This window comes from Copadichromis virginalis, linkage group LG18 (assembly GCF_057382275.1).
Source record: "Copadichromis virginalis isolate Kocher_CV1m ecotype Utaka linkage group LG18, C_Virginalis_male_GT1.1, whole genome shotgun sequence".
NCBI classification, from domain to species: domain Eukaryota; kingdom Metazoa; phylum Chordata; class Actinopteri; order Cichliformes; family Cichlidae; genus Copadichromis; species Copadichromis virginalis.
The window spans coordinates 19,028,922-19,051,703 of NC_140635.1; the positions used below are offsets into that span (position 1 = coordinate 19,028,922).

Genomic DNA, 22,782 nt, shown 5'->3' on the forward strand with positions numbered 1-22,782 from the left:
GTAAAGGGCTTGCTGCTGCCAGCAAATAACTACCCCCTGTCAGATCAAAAAATCCCCCAACCTCTAAATTCATTGCGTCCTCTGCTGCTCATCCTTCACCCCCTTTTCTTTCTATAAGCCAATGCTGTTTTCTGTCAAAGTCGCTCATTTATGATTCTACTCTGCGCCTGCTGTACGGAGGCCCGTGAGACACAAGCTCGCATTGTTAGTATTCACTGTCACTTCCAGGGTTCCGGCCATTGGGTGAGCAGTGCGAAGAGTAGGAGCAATAGTCCTGTACAGGTGGTGATTTATACTTTCACCTGTGACACCCATGTTCACCCCTTTGTCTGTCCTTTTTCTGCCTGTGTTTAATTTCAGGACGCGCTATCTTATCAGGCAGGGAATAGCTGGTTTGCCGTGGTTGATGTGCGACTTGTGGGCCGTGCTGGTGGTAATGGTTTATTTTTAGTGTCGGTGCCGGTGAGTGTCGGTGTGTGTGTGTGGTGGTGACTAAGAACACCTCCTTAGGCTGCTCTAAATTAAGAGTGGCCTATCAGTGAGGGGAAATGACTGTTTGCCACTAGACTGGCAGTGTGCCTTTCATCAGGTCACACATTGGTCTCCTCACACCTGCGGCTCAGGACAGGAGGGTGAAAGGCTGTTGGCAGGTGTTAATTGCTAAAAGAAATAAGACAGTGGAAAACGAGGCTTGATGCTGTTTGTGTTTTTGCCATAATTTTGGTTTTTCACCAAGTTGATATTTCATACATGTATCATTTCTGTTTTTGCATCTACTCTGGAGGACTAAGGAATCTGACCAACATTTTTTTCTGTTATTTGCTTGCATTTCATTAATTTTCTCTGGTCCTTACAAAAAACCCTCATTGTTTCAGAGTTTACTACAACTCATTTCCCCCCCAACTTTTCATTAAGCTCTTGGCTCACTGTGTATTGTATACACTGCACTTTTTTATATCAAAAAATCTTTTTTCCTTCCACTAAAAACTCTTGCCTTTAAAAAGTTAGTTATTTAAAGCTTTCTGTCATACTCTCGGCAAAGTCTGCCTCAGCATTTAATAAAAAGCGCATAATCTATTGGCTCCATATTGACTTCCCCAGGCTGACTCCAATGGATTTGACATGGATAACATGGTTGTGTTTGTAACGAAAGGGAGGGGAGGGGATTTAATAAAAACAGGAGACCCCCAACTGAAAAAAGGACGTAGGCAGAGTGAAATAAGAAGAGAGGAACTTAAATTAAGAGGGCTCAACTTGGCAAAAGCCACAGGTTGTTTGGGGCAACTGAAATGGTGCTGTGCAAGCTGCCTCTCTCACACCCTCCCTTCCTGAAAGCTAACATTCAGGCATTAATCAGGACTGAATATGAGCCTGACATTAAAAGACTGAAAGAAAATGTACGCACTGAGCGTCTTCCTTATAAGTGATTTATAACTGACTTATCTAATTCTCTTCATGGAGTGTAGATCGTCAATGAGCTTCATTGTTTGATGTTATTCAATGCTTTAATTGTAATACTGGGGACGCCATTCATTTGTTTAATTTACTAGACTGGGTGCTGATGGCTGTGCTGGCATAGTAGGAGGGAGTTTAATGGCCATCTTCTGGAAAGGATAAGGCTTATTAGGTCTGATGGGCCTCCTGTCTCATGTAACCTAATGTGGTCATGATAGACAGAGGATTCTGGGTTTGGATGCATTGGAACTATAAATCGAAGCATATTCCCAGACTCTGGACTTTGTAATTGCCCATTAAGGGCCATGTTTGTAGATCGAGGGGCCAGATGTCCCTGATGTGGCTGAAGGTCCAACGTGTGCTTTGAGGCAGCGTGCAGTTAAAGCGACGAGGAGCATGGACTGGACATTACCCCCTCATTAAAATGACCCATTCTCTGCAAGCAGGCTCATAAAAAACCCTTTAATGTTCTTAACAGAGGAGCTTCACAATTTGCCCACAATTCCACAGCCGTAAAAGAGGAGGAATTGAATTCCATACAAATTCTCTGCTGTCTTAGCTCACAGCACCAGCTGTCTGTCCATGTTTAAATCTAACCCATGGGCGCCACTCCCTCTCAGTTTAGTGTGTTCCATATGCTACATGGATCTTAAAAGCTCAGCTCCCACTGGTCTATTTGAGCAGAAGACTCTGACTGGATTGAAAGAGACATTTGCAAGGACAACATCAGACATTTTAGTATTTCATGGAAGAAAACAAACGATCCCGGTGATGATAACCTGATGGATTTGTGGTACAAAAAGGAGGCTTCTCATATTACCACTCACATCATTTGTCTATTATTGTCTCTTTCTTAGTAAATATATGCAAATGTGTACTTGGTTCTGTGAAACCATGTCATGAGATGGATGGTAATTTAATTTACTCCAGGCGCACAGTCAGGCATAGTGTTACTGTCATATTGTTCATGCACGACAACATCAAACCCCCGCTTTAGACAATAAACTGGCACGATTTGAGGTGACTCCCAAGCGTTAGTTAGCATTGTATATTTTTAGCAATGACAATATGGCTCAAAGTAAATACTGAAGTATGTATATCTGTTTTAGAGCTTCTGCGTATATCTGGATCCATATGCAATACTGCTAACAAGGATCTCAAACAAGGATTAGCCTATGCTCACTTAATAATTAATGGACTAATTATATTCAAACTTTTATTGAACATTATGTAGTTTTTGAAAGCTGAGTGTAAATCCGTGCCGCACGTAAATAAAGTAAAATTTCTACTTTTGTTCGTATTGCGATGAGAATAAAAATGTAATTTGTTGTAAGCGCTAATAAAATCCTAACTCTGGTTTTTGTTTGGCCTATAAAATGCACTTCACAGCTGCCATTGATCTGCAAGGGGTGGGGGTGAGGGGATCTATGATGCAGATGACCTCCTAATGTGGATTCCAGTGAGGTCAAAAGGCAAATGTTTGTGCTTACAGGTCTTCCCGTTATCCCGGGTTGCTACAGCTGTCACGTTAACCTCCTTTCGCATAAAAACACCAGCTCGAAACGCAACACATTATCTTCAAACATCGCAGCTGCTGACACTTTAATGCGTCTGCTGTTATTTTGACAGAAGTCACGATATTTAATTGTTAGGTTTCCGAAGCAGCCGCCCTCAGACTAACTTGAGGATGAAATCGTATTTCTAGCTCTTATAACGCCGTGCGCTAACGACAGTGCTGAATGAACCTACATTTTTAGGTGGGTTGTATTCTGGAGAAAGTCAAGTCTCCGCTATGCTTGTTTAGTGTGCAACAATCCCCCACTCACCATGTCTATAATTTAATTGTTTTCTTTCAGTGGAATGTTAGCCTTGCCTGTATGCTGGCTATAATGAGTGCCAATGGAAATCTTATTTACACTAGCTGGTTTAAAAAGTGTTGGCCAGCACAGTGGAAAGTGTCTGCTCTTTTTCTGATGGATGGGTCTTTTAATGTGACAGCTGAAAGAAGCCCTGCAGTTTCTGCAATGGGCCAGGATACAATAAAACACCTACAAGCAGAGGACTACTTTTACCCCCTCCTCTTTCTCTTTGCTTCACAATGCCTTTGTAGCACGTCTTGCTGTCTCGTTCCCTCTGCTCTTCTTGTTTGGCCAAAAAGTAATATGCAACGGACTGCTTCAGGTTACAATGCAGCATGTAAGATACTTTTCAAATGGTTAATATAAGGGGTTATAGTAGAGAGCTGGGAGGGAGGAGCTACTTTCCCCTTTGCTGCTAGGCTCAAAGCATTCAGCTCCTGCCCATTGTGTGTTCTTCCTGAAAGGGATTTGTTATGGGGGTGATCTTTGACCTCTCTACACCCACATTATGTAAATGAGTGCACAAATGAGAGAGGTGATACTATTAGATTTCTACAAACACAAGGAGCGTTAGTGCGTTAGTGCTTTGATTTTTGTGAGCTTGCTGATAAGCCAGATACTTGCTTGCATGTTAAAGTAGTTATTATACATTTGTCACTGGATTTCTGCAGGGCTTTTGTTTTTTTTTTTTTTGTTTTTTTGGTAAAAATTGCTGGACAAAAAGCCCCTCAAGCTGTGAAGTAGCACAGATACACATAAAGTAAGCTATACCTGTTGTCATGCAACTGAACTTCTTCCGTATGTTGCTAAGGTAGTGGTTGGGAAGGTAACTGGATCTCCCCTCGACATCCCTCCGATGCCCTCCGCTCAAATGCTGTTATTGTCCCTGTGCACAAAGGATGGTGGGGGGGATGTGTAATGTAAGATGAAGCAACGCGCTGAGGTTCATGGACAACGCCCTTTCCCAGACTGTATCCGAGTATATCAACTAACGGTTTCTGGCCTTAGAGGTTTTAGATTTCGCACCAAGGAGACCATTTTGTCAGCTACAAGGGGAATAAACATAATAACAACTGACTGTCTCAACTGTTCAAGCATTTTAATTGATATCTCTCTATATATAAAGCTGAATTGTATGAGAAAAAAGGGGTATAATACCGCCTGATGTATTTAGAAAAAGGAGCTGACCCATTAGGCCGATGTTATACTCCAAAGTAGTTTTGAATGTCTTCAATAAGCGACTCATCAGTTACTATTTTGCTGTGTTTGTTTAATCAGTCATTAAAAAAATCCTGTTGCTCTTCCCCTCCTGCCTTTTGTGTACAGTGTTAATGATTTTAACAGCCCCCTGGTTGACACTTTAGTAATGCAAGTTACACAGCTGGACTCAATGGTTCTCAGTGTTGTCTTTTTATTCTCTGCTTTTATGTTGATTTTCTTTTCTCTCAGTGCAGTAATGCACTTGAAAAACGGCATAATGCCTTTCAAAGAAAGGACGGCCTTCGCACTCAATAAACTAAAGTTTTGCATCGGCGTGATTGGCAGTTGTTGTTAATGTGTGTCTACTACTGGCGGGCATTGTAGCCTGTAGTCTAGCATGTTATGGCTACACGCACAATGCTTTGCTGTGCTGATAGAAAGAGTTTGCGGTTTACAGTATTTAATTTGAACCAGTCTGATTTCACCTGAGCTGTTCCAGCTTAAAAGTATTTTTAGAGGTGGAAAATGCATGTTGCTGCTTAAAGGGTCAAACCGAGCGATGCTCACTGTCAATAGCTATCTAGATTTTAATTTAAAACATTTGCTGGACGCCCATGAAACAGCCGGCTAAGTGTTTTTCTTTTGGTAACACAAGTACGCTGTCAGCATTTCTGCACATCAAGATCCATTTGAAATTTGTTCTTCAGTTTTTTTAATTAATTCAGCATTTGCAAATATGCGGGACCTTTTGCTTGTTTTTAAAAACTCAGTCTGACTCTGATGTGCATGATTCAAACCATATGCTGCAGGAGCTTAAAAGGTTTCCACTGCATCAACAGACACAGCTGGCCAGCAGTCTGTGATCTCATAGCATGACATGTTTGCTGTATTTTACTGCATTGCCAAAGCCCTACCTTTGCTAACAAATTTTTTTTTTGCCCGCAGATGCCAAATCGCATGCTGATGAATAACCTTCCAAAGTATCCAGTGTTCTGCTTTCGTTCAAAAACAAGAGCTGGTGAATCAGATACTGTGGTGAGCTTTAGGGCTCCACAAAGACTGTGGTGACGTCACAGAGCTGTTGAGACTGTAAAAATGTCAGCAGAAAGTTATTTATGTGCGCTCGGCTTTGGTGGAGCATCTCTTCGACACCCATGTATAGTGTTAGAATGAGAATTACAGTCTGCTCTGGCATTGAGGTGGAGATGGACAGTGAGTTACAGCTCAAATGTCATCACTGCTGATCATTAGCGGGCCTAACAAACTGAGCTATTAAAGTTTGTTTTAGTGCTCCTATCAACAACCATGCAGCGCCATAGACATGTGCTATTGAATTCATATAATATGAGTTATTAGGCTGTACATCTTGAGTGTCCATGTATATTGCCGCATCTGTCCTGTGTGGTCCTAGAGAAAATTGAGTAGCACAGGAGATCATATTAGTTCATAAGCAGCTGTGCCATACCCCGACCACATAAGATATGAAAAAATAAATAAAAGTTTATTGTTATCACCCCTGGACTGCTTGTCCGAATCCCTGTATTCATCCGAGGGTGGTCACACATTTTGCGCAGATACTTTGTTCAAAACAATAAATAATAAGCTTACTTCTACCAGAGTGTTATCAGCCAATGAAATTAATGAGATTAAACTCGTAAAAAAAAATAAAAGAAAAAAACTTAATTCCTGTGCCCACTCCAGTGAATCAGAGGCATGTGGATAATTGAGGAGAACAGCCCTAGATGAGAAACAGTGCGAGCAATAAAATCAGCCACACACCACGAGATGCAACCCCATCACTCCTCTTGGTCTGCTCATGTGCTTTAAAAAGTAGGATCAATTTTCAGTCTTGAAAACTGCTATTCTCGTACCTGCAGGCCTATCGGAGGAGTTTTAAAGAAAACAGGACCCCACCTGGAACAATTTAATTCCGACACATATTTCCAACAAAGAAGCAGTGCTTTATCGCGCCCACGTCATGTGCCTGCTGGCCAGTTCCTGCCAACGTGATCCGACTTTGGCCTTTTCCAAGTAATGAAAAAGTGGACCAGTGTCCTTAATAAACAAAACCAAAAAACACCCCCAAAAGAATACCTTTTTTGTTAAGTAAGTTGTAATTCTCCTTTAAAAAAGTCTTACCAGAACTTCTCAAGCACAGGATTCAATGTGAATTAGTTTGTCTTTTCAAATGAATACATAAAGGAAGAAAGCAAGACAAACAGCGGAACACATCAGGAATTTGGCGTTGGATTAGGGTGCAACAGTGTGGTTTGATGTTTAATCACTTTCTATGCGTAAGCTCTTCTAAGGGAGATAGAAAGGCTTTTCAGAAAGCTCTAATGACAGCGGGATGTTTTCTTGGTGAATCTTGCCTCGGCTGGTATAACACTCTGTAAACCGGCATTTTTAAAATGTATTTATTTTTTATTTTTTTCTTGCCTGAGAGGTTCCAGTGAAGCAGAATAATCGGACAGCACCAACCAAACATAGCACCTCTCTTCTCTCCCTCTCCTCTCCCTCTCCTCTATGTATCTCGCTCTCTGTGTCTCCGGGTCTGTTAGCGTGACTCACGTGGAGGCAGCATTGCATGCTTAAAGTTTGAAAACCATATTTCACATTTGCAACGCACAGAAATAAGAAAGAAAAAGCCCAAACAAAAGAATTGTGCTGACAAATCAGGCTGCTTTTTCCCTTACTTTTAAATAATGGGCGCATGAAGGAAAAAAAGCAGGGAAACAGCGCTCGTCATTCGCTGTAAAACTCTGGGCAACGATATGTGATACACATGCAGAGACTGGCCGGCGGTGTGAGGAGCTGTCTGCAGTGATTCACATGTTTGTGCCACCTGCTTGTTTGTGCCACCGCTCTCGATGTTAGTGTGACCCTGACGAACATCGCTATCACCATGAGGCAACAGAGTATTCCCACGAGTCCTCGTATTAAAAACCCGAGGTCTGGAAACATTTCCGCAGGCGGCCTTTCCAAGCGAAGACAGATTTGTACATGGCCGTGCTTGCGGTATGGTGTTTTAGCTGCAGACAAACTGAGGACAGATGTGTTTGTAGCTCCCTTTCCTCCTCTCCCTTGATCATCTATTCCCTTCCTCGCTACTTCCAGCTTCCCTAATCTGGGAGTCATTGTGTGTGTAATAAAGCACAGCTGCACAGATTCTTTTTTTTTTTTTAACCCACTTAGTTCAGCTGATTGCATGGGAGTAAAAAAAAAAGAAAAAAGAGGGCTCTCGTCTCACAGAGTCCAGTTCACAGACATGCTCCCCACATGTTAATGTTCAACTGTTCCCCTAACACGGATAATGCTTGTGAGAGGAGACACTTCCTTGTGCTGGACCGATGCCAGGACTAATTGTTCACACCTGATGTTGCATTTGCACCGAGCAACTGTTACCACGGAGGGACTTCGAATATGAATTTATATCTGTGATTTGCAAAACAGATTTTTTTGCGCACAGTAGGGGGAGGAAACTGTGGAAGCGTACACATCTTCATGTCTACACGTTGTTAAAATGGGCACACGTTGTCTGATCAACAGGCTTTTTGGAATGGAAAACTTTTTTTGAATTAGACTCTTTTTTTTTTTTTTTTTTTTGGTAGGTTTAATCTTGCTCTTGCTGAATAATGTGAAGACTCCAATGCAGCATGTCAATTTTCTAGACTGGATTGTGTTAAATTGCTTCTGCCCAGAAAAAAAAGAGAAAAAGTCATGCATATGAAAGTGAGCAGCTCCAACAGAAAGATGTGTCTCTTTTACAAATTGGTGCCACATTGAGCGACAGAGGCTAAACGTCTGCAATAAAGACCAAAAAAAAAAAAAAAAATTCAATAAATTCTGAATTCTACCCAAACCGCTTGCGCGCAACATACCGACTTTCTACTTAAATGAGACAAACAACTGGTGGCAGCATTGCTTGGGCGGTTTGCTTGCAAATCATATTTTAAAAATCAACAATTTAAAAAAAATTGCTATATTAGAAAAAGTTAAATATCTGCACGATCGCCACATATTTTTCTTTAATCTTTTTAATATCCATTTAAAACAATTACAGCATTACAGAAAACGACACTTAGACTAATACACAAAATCAGTTCAAGAGATCACGCCAAGAAACTGTTTCTCCACAGAGAAGTTCATTTTAAAGTAAACTTTTGGCAGACTACTTTAAAACAGAGGTGTATTTCCACTGATGTAATGAAACTGTGGAATCGCCAATAAAAAGCTTGTTGCACAGTATGAGTCAGATGATCTGTGTCTTTCGGGATTTGTAGAAAATGGCCAGTTCGGCAGCTCATTTTAAGGTTGTCGTGCTTTTTTTTTTTTGCTTCTCTTCTGTTTTTGATCTTGTCAGTGTATGAATTATGCTGTCACCTGCTTGTTTTTGTGCATGTTTGTTAATGCCCAAATGTATATTTGCATCCACACAGTCATTTTGCTCTTGTAAATTGCCTTATTTTAAACTCCTTGTTCGCACAAAGGACAGGTTTCTAAGATTTTCTTCTTCCTGCACCTTTTTTATCCGCTTTGATCTAAGTGTGTGTTTGATCCAAGTTTTTTATTTTCATCCTCTATATTCTAACTCAAATAAACTTAAATTCAGCTTTGAGATAAAGATTTGAGATGGATGTTAATTGCCTCGCAGTAAAGGCTTGTGGCTGATGCAGCCGTAGAATAACAGCACCCAACCACCCCCACACTCCACTCCATTCCACTTAGCTGATCTCTTTGAGCTCAAACTGAGTGTGGGGGTGCGAAGGTTCAGTCAGGTCAAAAGAAGTTGCACGCATTCACCATCTCAGTTGTGGCTTGATATCCCCAGGAACCAAAAGAAACAGTGCAAAGGATAAGCTCAGTTGACACACTAAGACACTGTTTGTAAATTCATACAAATGCATGGTTTCCTCGCTGTTTGCTTTCTTCGACTGGTGCAGCAAATAACAAGCTGTCATGTGTTGACGTGCAAGCTTTTGAGGGGAACATTGGACTTACCTTTAATCTTCCTTCTGTGTATTTTCCGTCTTTTTCTTTAAACACGGGCTAATTGTGTTTCAAGCAGAATTTGACACGTATTGATTCAAATGTACCAATTGCAAACTTGCACACTCTGTATATTGGCAGTGGCAGTAATCCCTGTCATTGAAGAATTTCGGTCCTTACAGGATTTTTTTTCTCTTCCTGTCATTGTTTTGATGGTTAATTTTTGTTTTTACGTTGTCTCTTCTACCCAGCGTTTCAGAAGATGCACGCTAACTCCACAGTGCCGAGATTTTCAAAATCACGTTGCTTTGTTTTTGTTCACGTGAAAGGGTTTCGGAGAGCGAGGGAGAGAGAGATTTCCAAGTGTCTCATGGTGTGTGGCATAGGGCAAGTGAGTAAAATGAGGATAATGGTTGGTAGCTGTGACTGTAATGGTCTGCCTACCACGATGACTCATTTGCTTTGTTTAGGTTGAAAGGGAAGCATTTAAATGTCCTTGTGGCCTTTTTGGCAGAGTGATTATTTTTTTTCTCTCAGCTCCTTTTCTCCTACTCTAATATTTTTGCTTTGAAATGTAAAAATCCACATTCCATCCCTATAGCAACATTTCAGCTGATTAATGCATATTTTTTTTACAGTTTATATTGATGCATACGTATTTTTTTTCCTGTGTGGATGACTCAGTAATTCATCTTTCTTTCTTCGAGAGAGATGCAGAAGCAGCCTCGATCTTACAATACAATAGTCTACTCCAGAAGCTGTCAGCCTCATCTTCCTTTGTCTGCTGCTTTGTTTCCCAGCCAAAGCAGATTCACATGCATTCTCCTTGTTTCTCCCTGTGCCCTGACTTCTTCACAGCAAAGGCAGAGAAGCAGGAATTCCATTAGCTTTGTTCTCGAAAGCTCAGCATGAACTTGTGACTGTGCTATACGTGACATAATGGCCCCGGAACTGGTCCCATATCCCCACGCATTTTTTTCCCCCAACAGCTTTTATTTTACATGATATTCTGCAGGTAAGTAAATCACATCCATCCATTTACAGGCACTCTCTGTTGTATAAAATCCCCCAACTTGCTGCGCTGGACTGTTGTGAGCATGCACATGGATAAAGGGAAACAGTATATGTGAGCATGTGTAAGCATACTTTTTTTTTGGTGTGAATCTTAAGAAGAAAAATCAAAAAAGTGAACAAAAATGACATGTTTGTGTGTGTGTGGTTAGGTTTGTAATTGGATGCAGTGGACTGTAACAGTCTTTACCTGAACTAGTCATTTGCATGGGTTTGATTGACAACAGAGCTATGCAAAGTAGGCACAGGCTTTATTCCCCGTGAAGGCAGAGACGTTGTAAAAAAAAAAATAAAAAATGCAGCCTTTTTTTTGTATTAGCTATCACTTTTTTGTTGATTAATATTGAGTCATCATTGCTGAGAAAATTGTTAAAATAAAGATATGTACTTTATATTCAGATGCAGTCCTTGAACTGGAGTTGATCATGGTGGATTAGCTCTCAGCATAAGTTGAAGCTATAATGGGCATTTCTGCAAACGCTTGGGAGACATTTGATCTCCCTGCACTCCAAAAAACCCCTAAATGTCCTATTCTGTCCTTACACAAAAAGCAAAGCTAAAAAAAGAAACATCGGGTCGACTTTAGGATGCCATTTGTGCTTGAGATTAGTCAAGCATGAAAACACATCCAGGAAAAAAAAGCTGAAAGAAGGTGAAAGAAATCAAATTCCTTTGTATGTATGGTGCACACAGAAATAAACCTGGCTTCCCTATTATGCCTTGTACATTTTTCTACTGTTGTTTTCCAGTATACAGGATGTTGTTTTTTTTTTTATTCCACCCACTTTAAAAGTCTGCTTGACTTCCACTCACTTGTAAATGTGCAATTATGAGTCAACAAACAGATGGGAAGTAGTGCTTCTGAATCGAAGTATTATTCATTCCATTTTGTTAGGCTCTTTGCAGACACGGGAAACGTAAGATTGCTTCACCACGCTCCTGTCATCACACAGGCATTGGTCATTTTCATGTTAATATGCACTTAGACATACCTGGGACAGAGAGAACTGTCACATATGTGCAATATCATATTTTCTTACCATAGAATTGATACTTCAATCTAGAAAGACTTGCATTGGAGCTTTCGCATAAAAATGACCAGCATTGGCTTTGCCAGGATAAGAGTTTTAAGGCCGATACTAATGTTTGGTGTTTTAAAAAGCCAATATTCTGATATATCTTTCTTTTTTCTGTCAGACACACAAAACACAAGCGTTTCACTATCTGTTATATCTAGTTATTTGTAGTTACCTTGGATTCAGACTCGGATTATATGCAGCTTTCCGAATGTGCATTGCTATCAGAGAAGTTCCAGAGTGCCTTCTTGGTTCTGGTGCAACATTAGCACTCATAACATGAAGGGTGTTTCTTCCATCTTGTCTTTAGTTTTTAAACTTTTCATTTATCATCAATGGCACAAAGTAGGGGTGGGCCATATAAACGATATACGATAGAAACGATATAAATTTGGCCAACGATAGAGATTTTGACTATATCGCTCTATCGCGATAGCGCATGCTGATGATGTCATCAAGCTGCGCCTGTTTTGGTCGAAAGCATCGCAGCGGCTAAAACCATTATCATCTGCAAATTATGGCAGGCGACAGTCATAGCAAAGAGATGAAGCACTTTTGAAATATGGGCAAAGCCGAGAACTGCCCTTCCTCCACTTCCGTAACATTGATTCATTAATGTTGAATTCTCTCGCAGCTGTTCCCATGTTGTTGCAGTATATTAATAACTAACCTCGTATTGTGGATGAATAATCTCAGTTGTTCTCCTGACTAAAGTTTGGCCCGTGTATAGCATCCTGCTATGCGATTGCATTTGTCTCTAACCACCAGAATCCATCACGTTAACTTTTATCCAGTGGGGAAAAAAAGTTGGCGTTCATCTGTGTCGCTAGCAATCAGGTAGCACAACATTATATACCAGGTAGTCCAACTTCAGTAACCCTGCAAACGTCACTGCTGTTTAGTTTTCTGTCTTCGTTTTTGTTGGAAGTGGTAGCAGAGCTGTACGTTTTAATTAGTTTCAAAAATCTCTCAGTCAGAACATGGTATGTCATGTTTAGGTGGAAACTAGCGAGCTAACTTCCTGTTAACTTCTAACTCCATTAAATTTAAGAAATTCTGTTTTCATGGATGCATGGATGTAAAGCTTAATTGTTACACCCGATAAAGCAGCAACGCTGATGATTTAATTAAAGATGAAAGAATTTAGACCGTTTTTAACTCTTAGTGTTCGTTTGACTTTGGGACCTTAATCTGACGGAGTTTTGGACCCAGATTACTCTGCAAAGCTCCTCACTACGGCAGCTGTAATCTCTGACAATCCATCAAGCTGTGCAGCTTACCAAAGTTGTACTAAAACAATTTTTAACAGATTTCTGCACGCCAAAATCGGTTTGAGGTCAGTAAGCACAACCAGAATTCATACATAAGGCACACTCTCGATTTTTGAGAAAATTAAAGGATTTTTAGTGTGGAAAATACGTTATAAAGAAGAAAAGAATATATCGTGATATATATCGTTACCGCACATGCTTCAAATTATATCGCGATATGGATTTTAGGCCATATCGCCCATCCCTAGCACAAAGTTAATATTGGTGAATATTATCAATGTGGCAACAATGCCGAGTGGGATCTAGCTCGTTCAGAAGTCAAAGGTCACATATTCCGTTTAAAATAACTGAATGGTGCGCACGTCTAAAAGGGTAGACATTCATGTTGGTTGTGCATCGCCACCTATAAAACTATATTAAAACACAGTATTATTAATCTATAAGTATGCATGCAGTGTCTGAAAAGCAGGCGTCTCAGCATCGAGGTCCACTGATTTTCTATATTAAATGAACTCCATGTCATTACTTGACATAGAGAGGTTAGGCAATTTGTCAGAAGTTAATCACATTCTAATAAACAACTGGTAATATTATCAAAATTGCAGTCAATCTGCTGGGAAATAGCCTTGTCTTGAACATTCATTTGCACAACCTCGGTCCAGTCCAAATCAAAGTTTTAATTAACAGTGTGGTTTGTTGTCTCCGAGTAAAAGTCCTTTCTAGCTTTTTAACTCACTGCACAACTAAGTGTGTATGCGAAGACGTCTTACTTATCGGATTCTTATTTCTTATTTCACAAACTGCATTGTGACGAGACGATGGCCGCCGTTGTCTCCCGTCAGTGGTTTTAACATTGCGGCTAATTTCTTTGTTTCGTCTCTCAGAAACAAATGGTGACAGGAACCAATTTGTTGGTATGATTAAAACAATCTTTCAAAGACCTGAAGCCTGAACATGCCAGCAGAGGTTATCTCATCACTGGCCACTACTACATTTTTTTGTCTCTTTGATTTTTATGATGGTGTTTTGACATGAATGATCAAGGGGAAGAATTAAATAGCTTTGAGTCTGTGCCTTTGAGATCAAAAGACCCTAATAATGTCACATTACAGGCTGTACTAAGGCAGTTTTAGTGCCTGGCCCTCGTGATCAGCCTCTTCAGAAAATAACAGCTCAGCTTGAAACCCGAGACACGGGGCTCATAGTGATAAGCTGATTCAGTAATAGACTGCATTACTTTTATACTTTTCTCTTTTGAATATTAACCACCAAATTAAAGCTGTATACCACTCGCTCTTTTAGCTTATTCACTAATAGGTTTAATAGTACAGTATCTTAATTGTGTCTGTCAAAATCTAAAGAAATCTAAAAAAGTGAAAATAATAAAACGGATAGTTATCTCACCTAAAGATTTATTTGAAGTTCTTGCGTAGTTCATAGCAGCAGATACATAAATGAAAGCAATCAATATCTGATGTTTAATATTTATGGTTATATCTCACCCAACCAGAGCCTCAGGGATCCATTAATTTTCTGTTCAGCTGAAAAAGCATGCGACGCAGCAGCGCCGTAGCAACACATTGGCGTAGTAGTGATAGATGCAGAGTGCAGTGGAGCATTTGTTAGATTGTGTATTACTGCAGTGTATGGTCACAAGAGAATGACCTCTGTAATAGAGAAACAATAAAAGCTAATGCATGTGAACACCTAAAATGGCGTATTAGGCTTATTACTCACAATCTGATTTCCAAAAACGTTTCTCAGTGTCTCAGTCAACCTCGACCAAATTGTTTATCCTTTTATATTAATTTTTTTAACCCCTCTTCCTTTTTCTATCCTCTGTTCTTCGTCATCAAAGCCTTTGTTGATTGAAAAAAAATGACTATTGCTAGTACCTATAAGGAGAAGTAAGTTGTGGTGATGACTCAAGAATGACAATAAGGTCAAAGGTTAGTTATTACAGACATGAATTGAAAACTTAAACAACCCATTTCGCTGAACTTTGGTTTAAATGAGAGGCTCTGCATTGTAGACGTTTGTTTAAGAGATAGAAGTCTGTGTTCTTAATATGTGGTCGTGTATCTAACATTTAGCCTTATCATAGTGTGCAGTAATTATAAGTTTACTTTTTCAGTGTCAGTTATAGTTCTTTGGTGCTGAAGATGAAGGAAACTATGAACTATGTTTTTTTTTTTTTGTTTGTTTTTTTGTTTTTTTATAGAACCATTCTAATTTTAGTTGTTTTATTTTTCGACTTATTAATGCAACAACAATGCAATCAGCTTTACCTCCGGGCATTTGCATTAGGGTCACAGAGCTTTCCTCAGAAGGATTGTGATGAGTAAGCGTAATTGACACGTTAGTAATGTGGTCAGCGTGATGGCATACTAAAGGCTGAGTATCAAGCTGCTTGTCTCAATAACTCGCAGGACAAAACCCCAGTAGCTATGCACTGATAACTGCAGAAAGATGCAGCTTAGCCTTATCAGTTCTTCGTTTCACTGACACGGTAATCCACACAATGCTCGGCTGTCATTGTACTGGAAAACACAGGATCGTTTCATTTACCAACAAAGGCCTGGACATAATTGTGATGTTCCTTTGCTTGCCCTCTTTCACTACTAACCCAGTGAGATTACTCATCTTCAAAGGCTAATTATTGCTTATTCAAAAGAGACCTACTATCATACATTTTTCTTTTGAAATAACCACCTTTTTTCTCTTCTGGAATAAGATCATTTTAGGAAGTGGTTGGTTGCGTTTGATTAGCATTTTAGCCTAGTCAGAGCCCAGCGGGTATGTACCAAGCATGCAGTTGATGTGTTCGCATTGGGCAGCCAGTGGAGAGGGGTAGTTTCCCTGTGGCTCATTGCTGGAATATAACCACTGTATCCTACAGGACTATGGAGAAGTGTTGAGACTCCTGGAGAAAAGGGAGATGATTCTTGTCCTGGTGGGTAGTTTGCTTGCATTGTAATTGTCTTTGAGTACAGTAGTTTATAAATGGGATTTGCTGTACCCTAATGACCAAATGTACAAATGTGATATTAATGCAAGTTAAAAAAAAAAACAAGAAGAAGAAGGAAAGAACATCAAAACAAATTAAATTTGTTTCCATCTCCTAAGGGCCAGATTGCTAGATCAAGAGAGCTTAAAAACCCCAGTGTGAACAATTAGGCATGCCTGCGTTGTATATTGTCTTCCCCAGTCAGTGTGTACACTAATATGTATGTGTATGTGATAAGGGAAGGTAGTATCAGTGTGGTTTTTGAGAGCCTCTTCATAATTCCCTAATTGAAGTGGCAATTTTAGGGAGAAAAAAAAATGATCTCCAACCATATGCATAAACCAAATACTAGGGGAATGGTCACTGCAATCAAGCTCGGAAAATGAGCCAGATGCTTGTTAAATGTGTTTATGCTCTGATGCAATTCCTCTTTAGTTTCCCTAATTGCTGGAGACACTGAACGGAGAATAAACACTGCAATATTTTTCATGCAAATCCCTTACATATTTTAGGCCTAGCTATAAATGCATGGAATGCTTTTGAGCGTTTGAAGTGCAATGCATTAGTAAAACGCCTTCAAGGGCTTAGTCTGGCAAATGGCAGTATCATCATTCCCAGATCCAAGCTTGAGCTACATGTTGGTTTCTCTGAAGAATATCCTATTTTTGAAAGAAAGGGGGAAAAAACACAAACATACCATGGGCCTCTATGTGCCTTTTAAATGAATCAATATTTAGCTTTTAATATAATGAGTGAGTTGTTGTTTTATGAGAATTTAATATTGCATGATGCAATCATTTCTGTACTTTTGAGTACAGAAATCCAAAATAGCCATCATTTGGCATAATTTATAAAACATATATGTTGCTAGAGATATAGATATCGATAGGAGGGCTCGAAAATAACAAATGAGCTCAGTATATGAAAACAGCTGTATTAAGTTGCACAGTGGTGTTTGTTTACTTACCAGCTTTGAAGGTGTAGTATACACTTTCAGAGTAATAGCATTAGAAAAAAACCAACAACTAATCTTGCAACAATTTAGAATTTAATATCACAGCAGTTTGAGTTGAAGTACAAGAGTGCGAGCTTCAGTGGGGGCTTAACGGGATCTTATAAACAGTGGTGCTGGCATGGATGTCTCTCACGGCACATTCAGTGGAAGCCTCTGCTTCATATCGCATTGTCTCCTTGCCAGTGCAGGCCACTGTACTAAACGTGGTCACATTCATTAGTGAGGAATGCATTTTGTCAGAGGTGCAGATTTACCAGTGCTGGGTCAGAGAGGCATTTACCTCAGTATGCAACACCTGCGCTGAGTATTTCTCAACTGTCAGTGACCTCACTTCCCATAAAATGAATGATGGCATATTGATATGATCTCACACGAGAAGTTTCAGTCGCGTCACATTTATAGCGCATTAGGAGGGACTTTCAGCCTGCTCGCTTGCAGCCGATGCATTTGGCAGGCAGGCACAAAAGATGAGATTGTGGAACATATTCTTTGCTTCCGTGAAATCACAGCCTTCACATTGTATGTTTGAAATTAAGTGCATCTCTCGGTGCACCCCCCGCACCCCCACCCCTTCTCTCTCCAACTATTTGTGTCTGTCTGAGTTGGAGTTGTCACGTGACTCATCAGACAATAGAGAGGCACTCTTGCACTATGGAGAGGTTAGTCGGGGTTTTTGTGTTGTCAGGCAAGAGGGGGGATGGCATCTAAGCTGTGAATGGGATCATTGAGTTGGAGGTAATTTTGGGCCCCGGTGAAGGGCATTAGTCAGAGAGGCCTTTCTGCTGACATGCCTGTTTCCCCAGCTCTCTCTCTCTCTTGTGCTCCCCCATCTTTTTTAACCCCAATCCACAGTCACCCCCCTCCTCCCATGCTGTATCGGCATTTCTGCCCAATTCCAGCCTTCATCGTTGTGCCCACGATGACATGTGTGTTAGGGCGTGGCAACCAAGACCTCTTTTCACCCTGTACCTTAGGGAGCCAACACACCTAGCTATAGATAAGCAGCAGTGCCACACTACACATTTCTCTGGTTTTATAAGCCACCAGAGCAAGCCTGATAAATGAATAGACACATGCAGGACATTCACATTCATTATCATTGGAAATGGTTGTGCCTGCTGGGAGTTTTTGTAGCAATTGCTGTGGGGCCTGACTGTTGAAGGGCCTCTCAGAGGTGTCCTGATGGCCAAATTTCAGGCAATGTTAAGGAGCTGTAGCTCAGCTCAAGAAGAGGCCTGGGCTTAAAAAAACTCACGGGGGAAATGCTGCTGTCAAGTGCATGTCTGCACACATTTACAAAAGACTCATTGTTAAAAGTGCCAGTAGGACAGAACGTGGAAAATAGGAGGCAATATATGGTATGAACCTCCAAACTGAGAGAGCGAGCAACACCTAGATGTATTTATATGGGGCCATGAATGTCAGGTATTTTTTGGGGGGCGGGAGAGAAGCCAGTTGGGCTAGATAGACATTTGTTGTCTATTAATTGCCTTTTATGGTTAGACATACCATTGTTTGTATGTCATTCCTATTTATTGACAAAAACCTGAATGAAGTGTCACTCAGTACAATGAGGAGGGGAGGAAATGGTTAGTTAGTACAGCTGAAAGAATGCAGAGGTGGATAAAAATGTTGGAGGGTTTGTTTCAATAATCAACCAAGCACTAGCCTCTCTGTTCCTGCAATTGCAGGTCATTATCTAATCAACAAAATAACCAGCTAATTTGATCAAATCTACGAACATTTGCAGAAAAGGATTATATATTTCTTAATTCACTTCAGTCAGAGCAGTGTGAGACTACCTACCTTACGCAGTGTGAAGCGTTTTGATTCTTTTGACTTTGACAGCCTCTTACTCTGTATTCTGCCTCTGAGTAGCTGCTGACTTGGGCTGGATCATGATAGCCTGAAGGCTCTGAGTTTGCGTGTACCTGTCTTTAAGGTAAAACCTTCAGAGGGAGAAGGTCATTTATCTGATGTCAGCAAGAAGAAAACAAATGGTCATGGGTAATTGAACCAGAAGGGGGAAGGTCAATAGAGAGTATATTCCAGTATGGAAGAAAGGTGGTGTCACTTTTATCTTTATTATTTGAACTGTTGGATATGAAAAGCTTGTAATGGAATGCAGAGCATGGTCCTTGCAAAAGATGTTCTCTTCCTATTTTGAAGAATGAATATGTGATTCCACTGCATGCCAATTTTCAAACTTTCCTCGGGCAACCTCATTGATTAATTCTCTCTCTTTCTCTTTTCTTCTCGCTTCTGTCATCACCAAGAGATTTAATAGTTGCAAGATGTGGTGTGCTTGTGGGGATTTCCAGTAGACCTTAAGCAAGTCTGCTGCATCCTCAAAACCCAGAGGAACTCAATGCGCTCCAAGAGCAGATGATGCTCTGAAGACATGAGCAAGTCCCCAGGGAAGCGGCACAAAGGAAGATTAGGCACCCACCTGCAAGGGTTTTGTTAAGTTATTCCACATCTGCTTTAATAATTCAAAGCAGCATCAGCAGAGCGGCCATAGAAATGATATATCTGTTTTTCAAGTATGGGGTGGGGGTGGGATGTTTGGGGTGTGGGGTGGGTTAACGGGGAAACATACCCATACACAAAGAAATCACACAAAGATGTTCTTAAGTGTCGAAGTATGTCTGTATGTTTGTGTGTATGGGCTTGTGCACGCACCTGCAAGAGCTACATAGGTTGTGCTGGACTGTCACTCACTTGTAACATGAACCGATGTTGTACCACTGCCACTGAGGCACCTGTGGGACTCGAAAGTCCACCTGTCTGACGCCTCGGTGTGTTTTTTGTGAACTCGCCTATAAAATAAATACTCATACACGCTCGCACACATGCCCACACGAACACACGCACCTGTCTTCCGAGGATTGCAGTCCCCCACAGAAGGCTTCCATGTGTGTCATCGGGGACAACGCAGCATGGAATGGCTTTAGCTGGAAAGAAAATAGCATTTAACTAGCAGAATAAACCATGTTTATGCACTTGCCTCGTAGTTTCTTAAACACGGGGAAACATGTAGACTAGTCTAATTTATACATCTCACTGTTAATGTATTGTTGTGGGTTTTGGGGCTTTTCATTAATAGCCCTTGAGGGGCACTCTTCCTCTCTTTTTCTTTAGTTATTTTTTCCTCCTCCTTCCATCTTTCTCCTCCGCTGCACCTGTTTTGAGCAATACCTTTGGGGCACAGCTTGAAGTGAATAATGTATGAGTATGAGAAGGAGAATCAGAAAACCTTTGTGGACCTTCTGTCTGGCTGCCTGTCTTCCTTCTCCTTTGTCTATATCCCTAGCTCTTTCTTCTTTATTTTCTGGGGTTTTACAGTTAAACTAATTTTGAACTCAAATCTATTTGTCTCTGTCTCTTGCAGTGAGGTTTGTCAGCTGTGGCCGTGGTGGTCTGATGCAGTTTGAATGCAGCAACCCATCTGACTTTCGGATAGAGGCCAACGGAGTCCTCTATGCTGCCAGGACTCTTCAGCGCTCCACACTCCCTGTGTCACCTTTGCTGATCACGGCGAGTGACGCCGCCACTCAGCAGCAATGGGTGGCCCAAGTCACGCTGGTGCCCAGGCAGCAGGTGAATACACCTCAACCCTTTTTATAACATTTTTAACTTGTTTGTTGAGTGTCTGATTGATGTTTAGTGCCATAAAGAAAGGTTGAATGGTCAATTCTCCCCTTGCATCAAATAACTTACACTTATTAGGTGCACTTCACATTCACAGTTGACTACTTCCCTAAATTGTAGCAGGTGTTCCAAAAGACTGGATGGATGCTTGCTAATTAAAAGTTAATGTGTCAATTTACTAGGAGCACAAACATACACTCAACACGGTCAGTGGGTAGCAAGAGCAGATGCCGAATAGCTCCCCATAAAGTTGATTTCACTGAGCATGCCTTGTGATTGTGAGGTTATTGCCTTATCATGCAAAAGGGGGCCACACCTCTTTTAGTGCTTTGGAAGATGGGGAGCATCTGCCTGAGCTGTAGTGTACCGCTCTAACTGTTCCTCTGGATGTGCTGTGCAGTCATCTGCAATTAGTCTGAATGACCATGTGCTCTTACGTCAACATTGTGGTTGGGAGGAGATCAAAGGAATTTTCCAAAAAAAAGTACTCAATTAGGAAATATCTGCTTACAGTGCAGACATATACAGTAATATATAAAAGACTTGAGTGACTCCTCATATTTTTTTCCCAAAGAGCCAGATGTTTTCCTTCTGGACAAGTGGAGGACAAACGTAACAGTAGTAGGTCTAAACGCTATCTACAGCAGATGAACAGCATCTGTAAGTCATGCCCTTAAGGATGGTAAAAAATCCATCTGACACAGTATCTGAGAGACACATCGGGTCCTTCGGGTTATCTAGCTGCTTGCCTATTGGTGCCTATCAAGAATAGACTCTTAAGGAATGGAAACTGGGAGAAAAGGCTGAGCTATGCAAAATTACACAAGAACCAGACTGAAAATCAATGGTAACAGGTCGTATAGAGAAAGGAATTTAAATTCAGACAGTATATACAGAGGAAGGTGAATATCTAAAGGAATCTGTGAAACCTGGTGGAGCTTCTGTCATGGTTTGGGGTTGTATTTCAGCCAGTGATGTTGTTGTAAGTACTCATTAAAATCAAGTAGTCAGTAAAAACTTTCATTGGCCTTCTGGAGACTCTTCTGAATTTTCTGAAAAGCAAAACTCTTTTCAAAAGACCAATGTTCTTTTAATTTCAATTCCAGTACTGGACTTAAATAAACTCCCAGAAGTATTCATTTTTAAATGTTTAGCAACACGGATAAAAAGTCAATAGTTATTTTGTGTGTTTCTAGAATTAATACTGACAGTTCTGTGTAGTTACTATCAGTGCTGCAGGCATAGTGGTCTGCTTGGTCGAAATTAAACTTAGTGGGCTTTTCAAAACACCATCGTTAGCCACTGACAGTCATTTACTATAGGGACTCCTGCAGGTATATGTGATTTTAATGATACCATTACTCACTGTTGTTGGGTGGTCACAGGTAAATATATATTTTTTTAAATAATCAGGTAAAAATAGACTTTTCGCAGTTTCTGCATTGCTAAATCCGAATCTCACGTGGTCGATACATGTGTATACAAATGATTAACTTTATTATCAGTATCTGAACTCTGATCTGTATCTGGTGAGAGCTGCTGGATTTGGCCTGATTTGCTTGTAATGAAATCAGGGATTGACTTTCCCGTATCTTCCACGTTTACGAGGTCACGAGCGGCTATGTTATCTTCCCCTAGCACAATTATTGTCATGAATCATCACGCATCTCTTAATCACATCAGTGATTACATTTTTTTTTATTAGTGCCCTGAATGCTCCAGCCTTGGGGAAACATTTTAATCAATGACAACAAAACAATATCCTCATTAACATGAGTGTGTACTCGCCCACTGTCTTGACCTCCATTAGAACCTGAGCTCCGCCACAGTCCGTGAGGAGAAAACATTTCAGTATCCGAAAGAAGAATTTCTCCTAAAAGGGGAAACACACACATATGAAATCCTTTCCACACACTCACAAACACTCAGGCGGCCATCACTCAGCCAAACACTCACCTGCACTCTGAAGTAGACTCCTAGTCGGAAGATGAAGAGGGGTTCGCGGAGTGTGGATTGGTACAGACCTCCAGTGTACCAGAGATAGATTTGCGTTGGGCAGAACAAACCCACCATGCCATTCATCATTCCAGACACAAGTTGCAAATAATTACTGCTCTCACTCACACCCATTTTAATAGGGTAATAGATATTTCTGAAGCATGCTCCCTCACTATCTGTCCGCTTGCCT

At 40.7% G+C, this 22,782-nt stretch overlaps 1 protein-coding gene across 1 annotated transcript in view; it reads left to right on the top strand.

Annotated features, from left to right (window-relative positions):
* cdh2 (cadherin 2, type 1, N-cadherin (neuronal)) overlaps positions 1–22,782 on the top strand; it is a 60,200-nt gene that overhangs the window by 16,236 nt on the left and 21,182 nt on the right. Inside the window, exon 3 of the mRNA XM_085440456.1 lies at positions 20,335–20,543. Within this exon, the coding sequence (XP_085296582.1) occupies positions 20,335–20,543 (209 nt within the window). The remainder of the gene's footprint in view (positions 1–20,334; positions 20,544–22,782) is intronic.